The sequence below is a fragment of the Diabrotica undecimpunctata genome, chromosome 8 (genome assembly GCF_040954645.1).
Source record: "Diabrotica undecimpunctata isolate CICGRU chromosome 8, icDiaUnde3, whole genome shotgun sequence".
NCBI lineage: Eukaryota > Metazoa > Arthropoda > Insecta > Coleoptera > Chrysomelidae > Diabrotica > Diabrotica undecimpunctata.
The window spans coordinates 67,284,195-67,302,626 of record NC_092810.1 but is presented as its reverse complement, the minus strand read 5'-3'; the positions used below and the strand labels follow the sequence as shown (position 1 = coordinate 67,302,626).

The 18,432-nt window shown below is 34.4% G+C and overlaps 1 protein-coding gene across 3 annotated transcripts in view; it reads left to right on the top strand.

Annotated features, from left to right (window-relative positions):
- Positions 1 to 18,432, top strand: part of Abl (tyrosine-protein kinase Abl) — a 152,545-nt gene that overhangs the window by 116,630 nt on the left and 17,483 nt on the right. For 2 of the 3 annotated variants that reach the window (XM_072540430.1, XM_072540429.1), the window contains 3 exons: positions 2,989 to 3,215; positions 3,605 to 4,014; positions 6,127 to 6,602. In XM_072540430.1, coding sequence (XP_072396531.1) covers positions 2,989 to 3,215; positions 3,605 to 4,014; positions 6,127 to 6,602 — 1,113 coding nt within the window. Of the gene's footprint in view, positions 1 to 2,988; positions 3,216 to 3,604; positions 4,015 to 6,126; positions 6,603 to 7,861; positions 10,678 to 18,432 lie in introns of those variants that run through there. The other variant, XM_072540431.1, reaches the window with a different exon arrangement.

The following is an 18,432-nucleotide window of genomic DNA, read 5'->3' as shown; positions in this document are numbered from 1 at the left end:
AATATAATAAAAAAAAATGTTGGGACTTTTTCACAAAACTGGATGAGGGGCGAAGTGCAATATGCTTTTTATGCTCAAAAAAATTGTTGATTAACAACCGCTCAAGAACAGTCTTAAAAGGCCATTCGAAAAAGATATATTGTATCAATGTCAACGTCAGTTCTTCACGCACCAGCACCATTATACCAGCTTCCAATGCCGCCAAAGCAACCTCGTTAAAAGATCAAGATAGTCAGGAAGTAGTACCGAGCAAAAAGTCGAAGACTATTGATTCCTACTTTGAAAGAGAAAAAGTTCATTTTGTACCTCACCCCACTTGTGACGGTTATTCGTCAAAAGTGGATTTCAATTGCCAACTTCTCCGAACACTATAAGAGCGATAATTTACAGGTATGCAGAGAAAGTCCAAGCAAGTCTTATAAAAGAATTTACTAATTTACAAAGATTTTCGTTGGGCTTCGACGAGAGGTCCTCCCAAAAAATCACAGATACATAAATCTCAATTTGCATTTGCACATTTACAGAACATTTTAATCTAGGTTTGATCTGAATTCACGACTCGTGTACTGCCAAACACTACACTGAATTAGTGGCAGAACTGTCGTAAATTTTTGGTTTATGAATCCGACACCATTGGTATCACAACCGACGGGGCAGCCGTTATAGTGAAAGTTGGCAAGCTCATGCCTTGCTATCAACAACTGTGCTACGCACATGGAATTCATTTGGCTGTAGTAGACGTGCTGTATAAAAAGAAACCTCAAAGAGAAGTAGAACAAGCAGCAATAGACGACACTGATGAATATGAAGACGAAAATAAAGATATGGAGACAGAGATGAATAAAAGATTGGCAATATCAATCGAACCAACATCGACGAGCCCTGTTAAATTAATTCCTCGTTACAGCGATCTGCTCATGAAAATGCGAAAAGTTGTTAAAACTTTAAAAAAAAATCACTTACCAAAGACGACATGTTGTTGCAAAAATATGTCAAGGAAGTAAAAGGCAAGGAATTAAGTTTTATTCTTGACTGCCGCACCAGGTGGAACAGTTTTGCTTAGTATGCTGGAATGTTTCTACAGCCTAAAAGTTTGCATCGATAAAGCGTTGAGATACATTGATTCTGCTATTTCTGCTGGCGGGTGGTCAATAATCAGTGAGTTGATCAGCACTCTTCAATTGGTGAAACTGGCTGTAGAAACTCTTTGCAGAAGAGAGTCCATTTTGATAACGACCGACACAACCATGAAATGTGTCTTAAAACAAACTAAATAGCCAGGACTCTAGCCTTAGTGCCGAGCTATCGGAAGCACTACGCAACATAATCGCGGAACGGTGCCTCTCTGAAATTACAGGTACAAGATTTTGAAAAAGGAAATGACCGTTTATGAGACCGAAGGAGTGAAAAGCGATCATTTGTTCATGGTTTATGACTACTTGACGACCAGCGTTGAAGCCGAAAGGGGTTTCTCCGCAACAGTTATGTGCGAAGTAGGTTAGGCGATAAGACGATAAATAAAATAAGTTTTTTAAGGTCTCACTTTCAAAAAACTAAATAATCTATGTTTCTCTTGTTTAGAAATTTAGAATACAGACTGATTTTTATCATGAGATTAAAAAAAAAACTAGTCCTCAGTTTGCTATATAAGAAAAACATATTACTTGTATCAGCTCAAAATTCCCATCAATGAAATTTGCTTCAAATGAATTACTCTTACAACAGATAAGTTCATTTGGATAACATTTTATTCGTGACAATTCTCAGCCCACACAAGGAAAGCCCTATGTTTCACTTCCATGGCTTACTGAAGACGAGTTTTTTTGGAAGCTCATGATAATTGTAGCATTTGCTCTAGTCATTTTAAGTTAAAGAGAGGTAAGATTGATTGCGAATTGGGACTGTTTTTACGTCCTTATTTGATTATATACATCTGATCATTTTTATTTCTAATATTTATTTAGTTTGTACTAAAAAGCTTAAATAAATGAACAAAAAAACCATACAATCGTGTTTTTATTTTGATTCCACATTTTGCTGGATCCAGCTGGATTCAGGCCAATTTTGTAAAACTCCAGATGGACTGAAAATGCTGCTGGATTGCGATCCCTAGTTCCATTGTTAGCGAATGCGGCACCCATTGTAAACACATCTTTCTGAAACCGAATACTTCAGTCAAAATATTACTTATATATATATATATATATATATATATATATATATATATATACCCGGTACTTTAGGCGTCACGCCCTTCCGGTAGGGATCTATGGAGGAGTATCACCGAGCCGCAAGCCCTTATCTCTTGCCGTACTGCTCCACCATAGGCCGATCAGACACCAGCATATTCTAGTCTAAGCCGCAGATTCATCTAGAATTTTAAACTGCTGCGTTAGACTTTTTGTTTTTCTGTACACCGAGCTGGGGACCGAACCCACGTCCACTGAACTACTCGCAGTGAAGCGAATGAGAAGCCGGCCGCCCAGCCCGCTTGGCTATCTGACCGACCAAAAAATTACTTACACTACCCAAATGAGATGCCTAAAGCTTGTACTAAATCTCTTATCACTCGCTCGCCGATTTTTCAATTCGACATCCTGTATTTTTTCTACGATTTCTGGTGTTGTAGTTGTTTTTGGACGTCCTTGACGTGGATCGGCTTCAAGGCTTGTACGACCACATTCAGCTTTGTTTAAATTCAGCAATCCATCTTTCTTTAGTACTAACTGAAGACGAAGAGCCCTTATACACTTTCAACGTTCGTTTATAAATTTCCTTTCCTTTTAAACCCTTCAAAAATGAAAATGAAATCACTGCACGACACCTGATATTTTCCATTGTAAAAAGTATTGTGACACGTCTATACTATATGGCTTGTATACAAATAATGAATTGACAGATTGAAATGATTGAATTGAAATTTAGGCTGCCCTCTCTTATCGAAACGCAAAACTTTTGAACAGCCTATTATTTCGATTTTTTTTTCAGGACTGACAAGAGAGCTTCAAACCTTAACAGCAGGTACCAAATGTGATAGCGAAAGCGATCTTCAAGATCAAACGCCCGATACAGATGACTCAGGTGCGCATTCCTACCCAGAAATATCGACCGCATCTAGTTTTATACCAAACACAGGTTCCTTTAAAAGGGCTCCTATCATGGGTAACAAAGGATTGGAACAGAGAGGGAAAAAGACTAAAACGAAAGAACCTTTGGTAAATATGAATGTCACTATATTAATAGTTTTAATAATAATGTAGTATATTCTGGGGAACTATCAAAATATTAAGTAAGGTAATAAAACATAAGGATAGGAGATAAAAAACATAAATAATTTTAAACGAAGAATTCAAATTCTGTTATTCTTTTATTAGTTTTTTTGTTTACTAAATATCTATTATTCCATCTGATATTAAATATTATTCCAACTTTGCCATTAGAGGGACGGGCTAATATGTTATTGAGATAAAGAAATGTTTATTTTTCACTCCTTGATCTTTTGTTATTTTCTTTTCTGTTTATCTTTGGTAGAATAATAATTAATATAAAATTACCCTCAGATATATTTACTAATGTATTTTGTTTTAAAACCTTATTAATATAGGTTCAGGTGGCAGCTTTAGAGGTTCAAAACGTGCGGAAAGCTATCAGCAGGTATGGTACCCTTCCGAAGGGTGCTCGTATAGGTGCCTATCTAGAGTCCTTGAGGCAAAACAACATGTCCTCCAACGATGAGGGAATTCAAGTCATAAATCAATCCCTGGATCAGTCAGACACTACTCCAAGGTCATTGTCGCCAAGAACAAATATCCGTACACAACCACAAATGATCAGGAGCAATTCATCGGGAGGAGTTACGACGTTCCATGCCACCCATCCGCCGAGTTCGCCGACTTCTAGCAAATTGACAAGAAATCGAAATGTTACGAGAAACAATAGCGGAGACGTCAGAAGTAGTCTGAGAAGTTTTAAGACATCGCAAAATAGCAGTTTTCGAGGAGGAAGTCCTTCTAGGTTTGTATAAACTGTTTATTAATTTGTTAAAAAGAGATAGAGAAGTTTGATTTTGAATGAGAATTTATAGCTTTATAGGAATACCAGTGAAAATACATTTTGTTTATTTGGCAAAGCCTTATTCACACCTGTCCCACATATCTGTAGGACGTTCCCTATTAGCCATTGGGACGCGCCGTGTTGAGGTTGAGAACTACCCCCCTCCGAGTGTGTTTTCCAAGAAGTACTGAAGAGCCCCTACTCAATTCAGAACCCCTCCTTCTTGGAAACTACACCGGCACGGACATTTATTTTGACATTTCAATTTTCACTTCGGAAATAGTTCTTCAAAATAGAAATTAATATTTTGTTTTGTTGGGTTGTAAATAGGTCTTGTATTTACAAAAAATAAAATTTATTCCATATGAAAGTATAGTACTTACTATAGAGCATTCAAGCCAAATTTGAAGTAAATTCGAGCAATATTACCGGAGTTATTGAAATTTAAATACCGTGCGGTCGATAAATCGACCGATTTTACTGAAACTTTGTACAGTTCATATTTATACTTTTTTTGTCAAGTCGACAAGAACAGGTCGGTCGATTTTCAATCGGTCGACCAAGATAAGAATCTTATTTGTTTTTATTTTTATATAAAATTAATTTGATTTTATTTCTATACAAAATTAAACTTTACGAGGGCACTTTTGAAATCTAATTCATTAAAAATTTGTAGTAAGTTGCTCTTATTAAAAGAGTTACGGCGAAATTACACGGATCACTTTTACCTTTCAATTTGGATGAAGCAACCACATTTATCTATGTAAACATAAAACTGAATCATTCCATGTCATTGGATGTTGTCGTTCAATGGCGTTGAAAGAATTGAACATACTGAATATTTTTACTTGTAGTGTTTAATCTTCAACGCGGTTGAACTACTACTACTAAGGATTTCCACAGTTTTCACTGTCTTCCTTCACTCAACCGTTTTCTCCAATTTTCCCTGTCATTCCAGTCTCCATCTCGCAGGGTCCTTTTCTCCATAGCCTCGTCGATTTCATCTCTGAATGACCTTCGGGGTCTTCCTCTCTTTCTTCTTCCAATCGGGCTCCATTCTGTGATTTTGTTTATCCAGCGTCCTCTGTCCGCTCTTCTGACGTGGCCGTACCAGGATAGTCTCTTCTCCTCTATATAGTCGATTATGTCTGATTGCACTCCCATTCTCCGCTTAATCTCTGCGTTTTCAATTCTGTCTCTTTTTGTAAGTCTACAGCTTCTCCTCAGGAACTCCATTTCTACTGCTCTTATTCTACCTCTATTTCTCTTGTTTATTGTCCAGTTTTCGGACCCGTATGTCAGGATACTTCTTGTACGCGGTTGAACAATAAATGAATATGTAATCACAAGAATTGAAAGATTCACTTTTATAGTCAGTAGTACCTACTACATACCTACTCAATGGTTTTCAAGTGGAAGGAAGAGCACACGCCTCTGTTCTTGGATCATTTTAAAAAGTATACGTGTCTATGGAATTATAAAACGGAGGGTTATAACATCCGAGATTGTCGTGGAAATGCTATTAAATGGCTAATTGAAGATTTGAACATTAGTGGTATAACCGAAGAAGACATAAAATTGAAAATTAAAAGTACTTGTACTCGTTATACTTGTGAGTTAACAAAGATAAAAGATCGACCAAAAGCGTCTGTTCCACAGATGATAGTTATGTTTCTGATTTATTAAATTATTTTATTAAATGATCACATATTAATGCAACTCCTTCATTCGGCGACATTTTTCGAAGAATATGTTAACAGTTCACTTTCCAGAAACCATGTAAATATAATTGCTTTCATTTCTGCTGCATTTAACCAAAGTGATTAAATTCGATTGAATCGTGGAATTTCGCTATTAATTATACAAAATACGCCGGTAGATTGGATCGGCCGATAGATGGGCAGTAAGGTAATAGATGTGTAGTAGTAATTTACGTCACGGTGTTAGTCATTATTCCGAAAGTCATTGGAGACGCTGGAAAACCCTGTCTCATCTGAAAAGAATTGGTTTTAGTGTTTAATTGACTGAAGTTGCTGTATTGTTGATATATTATATATTTACATCCATTTTCAGGTCTATTCAACCAACCTTAGCTGATTTGGAATTTCCACCACCTCCTACAGACCTACCGCCTCCTCCAGATGAATTTGATGGGTCCGGCATTGACCAAGTAGATTGTAGTACATCTATAATGACTTCTTCGCAAGAATTAAAAAAGCGAATTATTCCTATATCCCCATTGACTACGAAGAAAATAAACCGTGAACCAAAAGAACCCCATCCTCCCGAACCAACAGAAACGAGCGACTTAAGTACTCTCCAGCCATCTGTAGAAGAAGCTAGTTCACGATTTGGTGTTAGTTTGAAAAAACGAGAAACAGATAAGGATAAAGAGGATGGTGGAAAAGAAAAAAGCCCTCAGCGTGCCAGTCTTAGCCTCACTAGTCCTAGTCAAGACGGTAAAAGTCCTGTTAGTGCCGATTCGGATGTTCCTATGGTTGGGTCTCCACTAGAACCTCTACCTCCTCCACCAAATATTACTGAGACTGGTGAGTTGGTATTTTGTCTGGATATTTAAAGTATTAAATCGAGTTGTGGTAGTTTCATCTCGATACTTTTGTTCTTAATGTAAGCAATCCAATTGCGTATTAAAATCGTATCTTTACATTGTTACTTAACCTTCCATTGATAGCGTACGCAGCATAGTAGCATTATGTTCAGATCATTCAAAATATTCAAAGAATTTTGTCAATTAATAAAATCAATTATTAAAGTAAAAAATCAATAATTTGATTTCTTGAAACTGGATCTCCCATTTAATTTAGTAGCTATCCAGATTATAAACAGTCTGTTTTTATATTTAGAGTAGTTTTAATGGGAAATAATTTAAAGGAGATTATGTGAACGCATTTGAGATGTACATTTGAACGGTCTTGACATAATATCTAAAATGACATTCTGAAAAATATTGCGTCCTTCAAAAGACACTTCTTGCAAAAAAATATCCTTTATATTCTAAAAGCTAATTGTTAGTTGAGATTCCTTCATTCAGATTTGATTTGTATGTTTTACCCAAGTTTTTTATCATGTTACTTGCACTACTAAGTGCATTTTAAGTCAACATTCTAGATACTCACTGTAATTAACAATACTTTAATATTTGACATTTCGATTTCGACGTCGAAAATTATTTTCAAAATACTAATTAAACAAATTATTTTGTTTTGTTACTTACAAATATAAAAAAATCTTCCAATAGTTTAATGTTATCTGCCTCACTCATAATGTCAATCCAAACATGGTTATATACCATAAATAAAATACAACAGACATGTTGTACATACTAAGTGACATACAATCCGGACACCCATTATAAATTATTTTATTTTTACTTATAAAATTTGGTATATAGGCTTATTCTGGCAAAAAAAATAAATAATTAGAATTTCAGCCATATCAGTTTAGGTTTTCGTTTTTTTTTTTTTTTTTTTTTTAATGTGCTAACCACTAAAATAAGTTTAGATACTGTATTAAAATGCTATCGGGCGTTAAGAAGGTTGAACACGCAGATAAAGGTATCACAGGGCGGCGCCGAAGAATACCAGAACGTCAAGATTGTCGTCTAAGATTAATTGCTCTAAGATACCGCTTCTATACTACCAGTTTTATTGCAAATCAATGGTTTGCAATTTATTGTCGAATTCGCGGTTTTGGCCTTTTTCATTTCGACCACACTGGGTGCTACCTCTTACCCCTGACCATCGACCTAGTGCGGTTCTTTTATTGATGAATCTCTATTCTGTTTAAGGATGCATGATGGCCGAGCCAGGGTCAGAAAGCGACGTGGTGAAAGACAAAAGCCGCAGTTTTTTGTTGTGATTATGGTTTGGGGTGTCAGCGCTTATGGTTCAAGGTCAGTTCTAATCTTCGTCAGAGGGAATATGACAGCTCAACGATACATAGAAGAAATTCTGGAACCTCATCACATACCCTACCTTGAGCGCCTCACGATCTAATTTTTCAGCAGGATATCGCAAGACCAAGCATTACGAGACTCATCTTGGACTTTTTTAAACAGGCTTGAGTCAATCTTCTGTCCTGGCAACGAGATTCCCAGATTTATCCTCAGTTGACCACTTGTGGGATATGATGGGTCAGAGACTTCTTAATTTAGAAGATGCTCCTCAAAAATGTTGGGAGAACTTCGAGCGGAGTTAATTAGGGCATGGAAGTAGACACCACAGGAGGATATTGACCAACTAATCAGAAGCGAGCCCAGACTTATCAAAACTTTCTTGGCCTTCGAGATGCATCAACATATTATTAATTGATTTACCTCATTAAGCTGTTTCCATCATATTAAAATTCGGATCATTTGTTTATTTTGCCATCCATTAAATTGTACAAAATATTCTCAAAATATAATAATTTATAATGGGTGTCCGGATTTCGATGTCAGTATATTATACCTTTTAAATTAGAGAACTTCCAAATAGTATTTTCAGTATGTTTAAGATGCATTTCTTCTTGAGATAGGACAATTTATTGGATCATAGTTCGTTTTATCATATGAAATCAATTTTAACTTAGAATATCAGCCAAAAAAAAAATATGATAGCATATGATTAGCCTTAAGACAGAACCACATAAATCATAACAATAAAACTCTCTTGTTTCAAATCACATTTTATATCATAAGAAAAAACTCGTGGTACTATCCCGACATGATAATTATTCGATATACGTTTAGTTACTCTCAATATTGATATCACATTCTAATGTTTTACGACTATTTTAAACTATATTATTCATTTCAGCATTTCTTACTAACAGTTATCACTAATATTTTAAACTGTATTATCCATTTTAGTATTTCTTACCAACACTACATCAGTATATATTAAGCACCAGAGAATGTTATTCCTGTAGTTTCTCAATTATCTGATCCAACATTAATGAGAATAAGTAATAATTAAACACTGCCCCCGGTGCAGTCCTACTTTCATATTACATTTATGTCTCTGCCACACCTGCCTTAACTAGTTGTTGATCATACTAATATATCTTACAATCTCTTACATAAGCTCTCGATGAACCCTATTATATGTTTTCTTAAGGTAATGAGTATAGTATGAGCGTTTGTTTCTTCATTTCTACGAGTCCTAACAACTATATGTTCGAACAAGCAGTTATTTTGCGAATAAAATACCAATGAACCGAAATTCTTTTATTTAATTTTTTTTTTAATTGTAGATATGAAATTAACATTTTTTATAATGTATGGAAATATTTTACAGTTTAATTATATGTTGATTAGATTAGATTTTATGTTGATTACTATTTAATTAATTGTTGGATAATCAAAAAATGCTGACAACTAAATATTGGAACAAGAGGATGTTAACAAATTAAAATTAATAAGGCGTAACGTCGCCCTTAGCTTAAATTACAGGCTAAACTCTATAAGGATTAAATCAACTAGGCCTTCACAGAATTCAGGGGTGAAACTATCCCATATTTCTTGTAATTCAGCACGTAGTTGTGGTAAAGTACGCTGAGGGTTATTTCTTAGGCGTTGTTTTATTTTGTGCCAAAGTGTTCTATTGGATTAAGATCCAGGCTGCTAGAAGGATGTGACGAAACTTTGATGTCCTGCTCTCCCATCCATTTTTTGGTAGATTTAGCCGTATGGCATGAGGCTCCATCCTGCTGGAAGATAAAATCTCCGGATGGATATAACTTTGCCGCACTTGGTAGAAACGACTATTCAAGGATATCTTGATATTTGGCTGCGTTTACTATGCCTTCAATAAAATGCAAAGTTCCCTACCCTTTGGCCCACATATAACCCCAAAATATGATGCCATGTGGAAACTTTACAGAAATTTGCTTTCGTCGCTATAGATTTTTATAAATTTGTCCCAGTTATGTTTGGTCCACAAAAGTTTTGATTTAGCCCAAATGTAACGATTCCTTTTTTAAGTTTTCATCAACAATGGTTTTTCTTTGGCCTAATTGAATGAATAAAAAAATAGAAAATTTATATCGCAAAGAAGAACCTATACCTTATAAAAACTAAGACCACTTTTGTGGATATATTTGTGACAGGAAATTCATTCTCTGGAAACATTTATCCCAGTTTCTCTATTCCACCTAGCAGTTACTTCTTGTAGTGTATTTGTTCTTCCTGACTTACATGGTCTAATTAAATGTCTTACACTTCTTTGAGAAACAGCTTTTGGATGGCCTGAACTTTTGCCGCGAACATCAATAATAGTAGTTTCATCATATTTCTCAATTATATTAAAAACAGTAGTGGTAAACAATTAATTCACTGTAAATTTCACGCATTGTTTCCTTTTATGATACTAATGACTAATAATTTGTCTAACTTTTGGATCAGTAGGTTTTCTTCGTGCCATTATTATATTTTACTGGTAATAAAACTAATGGTTGTTAATTATTCATACCCAAATGACGAAGATACGATATCATTTACGCCATCAATAGAAGGTTAATTTTTATTGTTTGCAAAATAATATTACTAAACTGTGTTCATATCAACCAAAGTATTTTGTATAATTTGTATTGAATGAGATGTAATGTTTAAATAAATGAGTATTATTTGAGATATAATCAAAATGTTTTTAATTATATTCTGACTATGAGTAATATTTTTATGGTCGATACCACATTAGCTGAAGCTCAGTCTTCAATAATAAGCATTAGTACTTTATTATACAAGATAACCAATAGTAATCGACAAGGTCGTTCATATTTTAGGATCTAGGTAAACAGACACATGAAACGATAGGGCGATGACTCTAGGTTATCGATGGTCAGTTGCGGTGTTGCTCAAGATCACAACACTTAACTTTTGGCCTGGCATGGTCGCGCTTATATGTATCTTATTTTATGGAACTGTATTATGAATGATTTGTCAAGATTAATTACGAAATTACAGTCAAATATATATAATTTGCAATAACCTGCATAAGACCCCATTCTTAATCACTTTGAATTATGGCGGAAAAAGGTTTAAGTCAAGAACTCGTCGCTAATGAATGAATTATTTTTTAGTTTCGTTCGTATAAATCATTTTTATGGATAAAAACGTACTGTGCCGACGAGACTAGCGACTAAAACGCGCTTCATTGTACGATTGTTAAGTGGAGATAAAACCTAATTTTATATCAATTACCGAAATGTAGCAAATTAGCAAAATTTTACTACTTGCTCATGAATGTTATACAGGTCACATTGGTACAGATAGTATTTTCAATCGAATAGCATTTGTAAATAAATATATATAAATATAAATATATATATATATATATATATATATATATATATATATATATATATATATTTTGAACCTATTCTCTATCCTTCCATTGTTGGATATAGGTCTCCACCAGTTCTCTCCATTTTTCCCTATCTTGAGCTGTTCTCTGCCATGTGGGACCTCCTTGTTTCCTGATGTCATCTTTCCACCTCATCTGTGGTCTGCCTCTTGATCTCTTTGCATTGTATGGACGCCACTTTCCGATGGCATTGTTACATCGTCCGTCTTGGAGACCTTCATTGTGTCCAGCCCATTTCCATTTCAGTTTTGCTGCTTGTTCTATCGCGTCTACTGTCTTTGTTCTGGTTCTGATCCACTGGTTACGTTTTCTATCTTTAAGTGATATACCCAACATTTGTCTCTCCATCGCTCTTTGTGCCTTCCTTATCCTATCCAAATTGGCCTGTGTAAATGTCCATGTCTGTGCTCCGTAGGTGAGCACCGGTATTATACAGGAGTTATATACCTTGCTTCGTAAGTATAGAGGGATTGTTTGATTTTTTAGAACGTAAGAAAGTTTGCCGAACGCTGCCCATCCCATTCTTACTCGTCTCGATATTTTGGCTGTTTGATTTTCTCTGTTAGCTCTGATTGCTTGTCCTAGATAGATATACTCATTTACCTGTTCTATTTTTTCTGTTTGTATTTTTATTGCCTCTTGGTCTTCCGTGTTTGTCATTACTTTTGTTTTGTTTAAGTTAATTTTTAGGCCTTTTTGCAGTGATTTTTCATGAAGTTCATTCAGCATTAATTCTAGTTCTTGTCGTTCCGAGGAGATCAGGAGTATATCATCCGCATATCTAAGGTGATTTAGGTACTTTCCGTTCATACATATTCCTCTGTTTTCCCAATCTGGTGATTTTATTATAGCTTCGAGGGTCAAGGTAAACAGTTAAGGTGAAATTATATCGCCTTGTCGGACTCCTCGTTTAACTTTTATATTATCAGTTATTAATTTGTCGTCCAGGATTACGGTCATGGTTGCGTTTTGGTAGATATCATGTATCAATTGTCGGTATCTTGAATCTATTCTACTATTGACCAGAGCTTCTCCCACCAGGCGGTGGAAGGAAGAAATAAATATATATCTAGTGGTAATTATCAATAAAACGTTTGATAAAGAATAAATAACATATATTAATTGAAATATTAAGAAGTAATAAACAGTTTCCTTTTCTTTAATTAAAAAAAAAAAAAAACGGAATGTGGCATTCCGGAAGTTACCGAGTAGAGGAAGCATAACTTTCTTATCGTCTACGCACCGAACGATGGTTTTAATTTAATTAAATTCGATTCGATTTATTTTATTTTAATTTTGTTTATTTTATTATATATATATTATATTATTTTGTTTTATTAAGAAACACGCATGGCACTACGTTTACTACTCTACGTAGTGTATGGTCTCGCGATCGTTACATTTTATCGTTTCATCCGGTATTAGTTTTCTCATACCTGTGCGCGATCCACTGCTCCATCTGTAGCTTGCGATAAGAAAGTTATGCTTCCAATAAAGATGGCCGTTAACAGCGACAGGCTAATGTGGTGCAGGCCGAACAGGTGGATGGTGTCTAAAAGTAATTATTGTGTTTATTTCTGACGTTAAGTAAATATTTTAATATTTTACTTTTTAGTATAAGTTAATGACATTCATTTGCGTTTAGATTATATAAAAAATGGATATGGAAAAAGATTTTAAATTAATTTTAGCCTCTAGTATATCCCAACTGACGTTGAGTAAGATAAGTCTGCCTATTTGTAAAATCGGTTGTGATGTATTAGAGTGAAAACACATTATAGGTACAAAATTGCAACGAAGATATCAACTTAGGCGACGAATTAATGGGATCTGTTACGTTAGGAAGTGGATATATCTTCATCATCATCATTATCAGTGGTGCTACAGCCGTAGTTGAGCCTCGGTCTTCTCCAGCCTATTTTGCCAGTCGTTTCTGTTGATCGCTAACCGTTGCCAGTTGGCGACGCGACGGTTGGTCTTGGTCTACGTCTACTCCTATTTCCTACTGGTGGCTTTAATAGGATTCGTCTGGATGGGTAATTTCTATTTGCTCTTCACACATTTCCAGCCCATCTAAACCTACCTATTTTTGTGAAAGATAGTCTCTACCATTAACTATTTCTTTATACTTCTCGTACAATTCGAAATTGTATCGCCTTCTCCAAATATCATTCGGAACGAGAGAAATATGACCCAAATATAAATAAACATTGTACCAATATAATTTTCTTCTTGTGTAGGTAATTATGAGATTTAATTGCTTTCAAATGTTTTGTGAGATATAATCGTTACAATAATCTTTCATTATTTCGTTTAAATTTCATTGCCCGTTTTAATGACATATCTACATCGTCACACTACAACTAACTTACTTTAAAATTCCTTAACATTCATTTTATAATTATTTTAATCATTTTGACCAAAATACGTCATAGTTTCAATAAAATAATATTTCTAGAAAAAATTTGGTCTTCAAAAAAAAAGTTGCATTTAAATATCATTAAAAAAACATTAAAGAAATTTACTAAAAATTTGTGGAGATGACATACCAGTTAGGACTTGTTAGTATCATTTCTAGGGTTTCCGTGTAAAATTTTTATTAATCACATTTTTTTAAATGCAGACAAAGCCAAAATTCTAGGAATTAGCAATTATTTATAGCATTTCATAAAAAACAAAATGCCAAAACAACTCAGAACAGATAAATTTGTAGTAATAATAATTTTATATCAGTTCATAACTCCCTACATTCTCTACTATCCCGAAAATACGGCAACCCTCTGCGAAAATGTCAATGGATGATGTACCTATATATAAATATATTTACTTCAGAATACATCAGAGTTCGTTTCTTGCGTTGTAATTTCGTATATACTTTTAACTGCAGATATATTTCTCCTAAGAACAGATGAATTTATAATAAGAATAATATTACATTATAGCATTTAATAATTCCCTACATTCTCCACTATCCCGACAATAAAAGATTAGATGACGTGCAATTAACTGAACATTCATTACTTTTAAATCAGTTATATTTCTCACAGAAACCTTTGACAAAGTGATTTCTTAGTAATACATCAAACGTTATCAGCAATAATTGATTTTAAGTTACAAGTGTTCAGTTAGTCTTCGCTATTAAAAAACCTATTTTACAAAAAAAAAAGAGTTATTTGAAACAAAAATTTTACACTTTTACATGTTTCAAATTGTCATACGAGGGTAAAAACTAGTATCTCTTGTTGTGTACGCCATGTCAAATAATTAATAATTTTTTAATGGTACATTGTATTCGGGGTTTGAAGACGATGCGTTAGCAAGTTAGACGTAACGATCATTGATAATATTCCTCTAGTAGCTGAGCTATTTGTAGTCATCCTGTGCGCCTTGGGATCTGTCGGTTGGTCTGAATCGGTATTAGAACTTTCGATGCGCCTGGAAAGATGTTTTATATTTTGAAATGTTGAGAGGCATATTCTGTTTAGATGCAGTCCCTCTTCGTTTCATTTTTTCGAGAATAACCGTTTTTACGGTCCCCTCTTTTATTTAGGATGGTGGTTCGAGATGCTGTTCAAATAATGGTCCTTGTGTGTGGGTTTTCGATGGAATATGTGTCAAAGTTTTAACTGGTACTTTGGTTTTACCAAAACATCTAGAAACGCAATATATTTTGTTGTTCTCTTGCTTCACGCTAATTTGTGACTTAAGGAATTCACATGAGTTCACGTTTACCGTGGCTCCAAGTCACAAAAAATATCATTCATGACACGGAACTAATGCAAATGACTTTTATCTGTTAGTCGCTTCTTCAGTGGTTCTTAAAATCCACCACCCCTCTGGAAATATGTTGATATGGCATTGACGGAAAAGTTTTGGAATGCTATGCTAGAACTGGTGACTACATTTTAATGCCTCAGTGCAATTGTTAATCTCTAAAAACGGGATCTTCCAACGTCAGGAATCAATGTTTTATCTAAAGGTAAAAACATTTCTGTCACATCGGACACAATACCGCTAATCCACGCAATCTGGATGGAAACTTCCCTAATATTACGACGGTCCAAACCATCTAAAAGCAATCTCACTGCTTTGAAAAAGAGAGCAGTTAAAAACCTAAATTCTGAAAAGTACTTTTAATTTTACCCGATAAGGAGAATGTAACTGTCGTACTAAAAACCGATTATTATAATAGTAAAATTAAAGAACTCTTGGACACGAATATTTCATAAAATAGTGAAATATGACACCACTGGAACACAAAAACCCGTCCCGCAAAACACGAAGAAAGAAAAGCTACTACAATCGACGACACGCCCCTTCACGCCAAAACCAGTGGAGGGGAGGCGAGTAGAAAATATAAATAAGGCCTCAGCAGTACAACGCGGCGTCAGTTTCGGCGTACAAGTGGAGCAGTAACTTCTTCAGAAGATGCCAACCCCTAGTGTTGGCGAAACGTCGAGAACTAATCTCAGAAGATAACGGCCTAACTTCAGGTTAGTTCTATTGAACATTAAATTAAGAATGATGTATGAAAGATTGAAGCACTATCACCGCAACTGTACGGTCTTCCCAAAATTCACAAGGATCATGTTCCTTTAAGGCCGACTGTCAGGGCCATTGACTCTTCAATATACCATGTAGCCAAAGTATCTATCGATGGTACTAAAACCATCCACTGGCCACTTTTACATCAGGGATTCCATACACTTTATCGAGGAAACCGCATCGCCTTTGCTAATTGACAGTTACATACTGAAAAAAGAATTCCGGACTACAGTTTATAAACCCAAAATACATTGTACCTTTTCTAAACACCGTCCTTAATATGAATATATTGTTCTACTAAATAAAATCCACATAAAATTAGAGGTTGCATATTTCAAACATTGTTATTTAAGTAGTGATGATACATAGATAAGTTCTTGTTAAAACCCGTCCCTTTATCATTCATTCTTTTTTCACTTCCCGTTTTCTTTTATATTTTTCGTGTTTTATTGTGTAATTTTAACTAATTATTAATATTTTTCTTTAATTACTTTTGTTGAAAGATTCCTTTTAACCGTGTAAGTTTTAAATTTGTATTACTATATAATAGGTTGGTGGTTGTTTTCTCTTAACTTGTCATTGAAACTTATGTAAATTATACTCAGGGAAATCAAGAAAATAACGAATAAATTTTGATTTTAATTGAACAATATAGACAAAAATGTATACATATGAGTTTTGCTGTTTTAATTTTGGGATTGGAAAAAACATAAATATTTATAATTAAAAAAGGTGTTTATTGTTTTTCAAAGTATTCATTTAAAGTATATTAATAATTTTTATACACTCTTGCATATTAATATACGAACTGTCACAATATTTTTTACAGTCAGAATATGGTAGAACCAAAATTTCCTTTTTAAAGACTTCAATGAGCTCGTCTGGTGTGGAAAATCGTTGACCACGCAATTGATTTTTGATTCAGGAAAGCAATCGTTTGTACGGAGGAAGGAACAGAAGTTCACTTTTTAGTGGTCGAAAAGTTCCGTATTTTCCATACTGTAAGGGCGATTGCATTTTTCTGATTCAGAATAGGTCGACGTTTTTTTTTCGCATTTCTGAAAAAAACTTCCGGTTAAAAAATTTACGATATTAATGGAATAGTGAAATTATAACCAAATTTTTCAGGTTTAGACACAAAACAGGCTATCATTTTCTTGGAAACACTGCGATATCGTATTGCAATAACCAAACCTTTGTTACTTGACTTAAGATTTGTATGCATAAATCCAACTTTCATCACCACCAACAATGGAGTATTGATGTCCCTCAATTGAATCGTTTAAGTGTTTTTGCACCATTTGACATGAGTTTGTTTTTCATATTCAGTTAAATTACGAGGAATCCAACGCGAACATAATTTTTTCACGTAAGCAAGTATATTTGATTTACTTGCTTCACTTCGATGTCGATTTGTAGTCGTGGTAAAGTAGGCGATTGCATTTCTTATCAATTCGAACTCCACCATTGTCTTACACGTGTTTCAAGGTTTTACCTCTCATCAGGAACACTTGTGGTAGCTCGAACTTATATGAAATTCTCTTCTTCTATATGACCGTTATAGTAACATAACATGCCTGCGTATCCTAGTAGCGACCTCTAAATGGAGCAATAAGAAGTCAGTATACCCTTTTCCGATGACGAATAAGTGAACTGCAAATCCAAGCTTACTGGAAGCTATTGGACGATGTTACGAATAAACTTTTATTCCAACAATCCATCTACAGTTTACCCTTGTAAAACAACATCTTTTGCGCTCTTTATGCAGGGAAAAGATATTAAAATGAAAGTAGACGATTGCATTTTTCCACTATTGTGGCATTATAGATGAAGCTATAACGGCCATAGAGATAAAGGGCATTTCATTTCAGTTTTAGCTACTACAAGTGTTCCTGATGAGAGGTACAACCTCAAAACACGTGTAAAACAATGATGGAACTCGAATTGAAATAAAATGCAATCGTCTACTTTGATTTAAACGCCTTTTCTCTATGTAAAGAGTTCAAAATATGGTGTTTTCAAGGGGAAACTGTAGATGTATTGTCGGAATTAAAGGTTATTCCTAATATCATCCAATAGCTTGTAGTAAGCTTGATTGAAATGATTCAATTTCCTTAGATATTACATATCGTTCTGTCATTATCATTTGTCCGTGTCCGTACAACATTAATGTTTGCTGCAGTTTTTAATGGTTTCAGTAGACCTTTACGAAATTTATCGCTAAGACCACTCTAATCAAATTTAAATTCTTTTTACCACCTAAACACAGGTATTCTTAACCGTTCCTCAGTTCCAAATGCAGTTTTTGGATAATCGATACACTCTTTTTTAATCACAACACGAAAGTCCTGAAAATATTTCAGGACTTAAATTAATACTTTTTGAATCATTGTTCGCTATAACATTTTACGGTTCAATATTATACATATTTTATTGGCATCACAAATTTCAAACTTTTAAAAACTTTTGT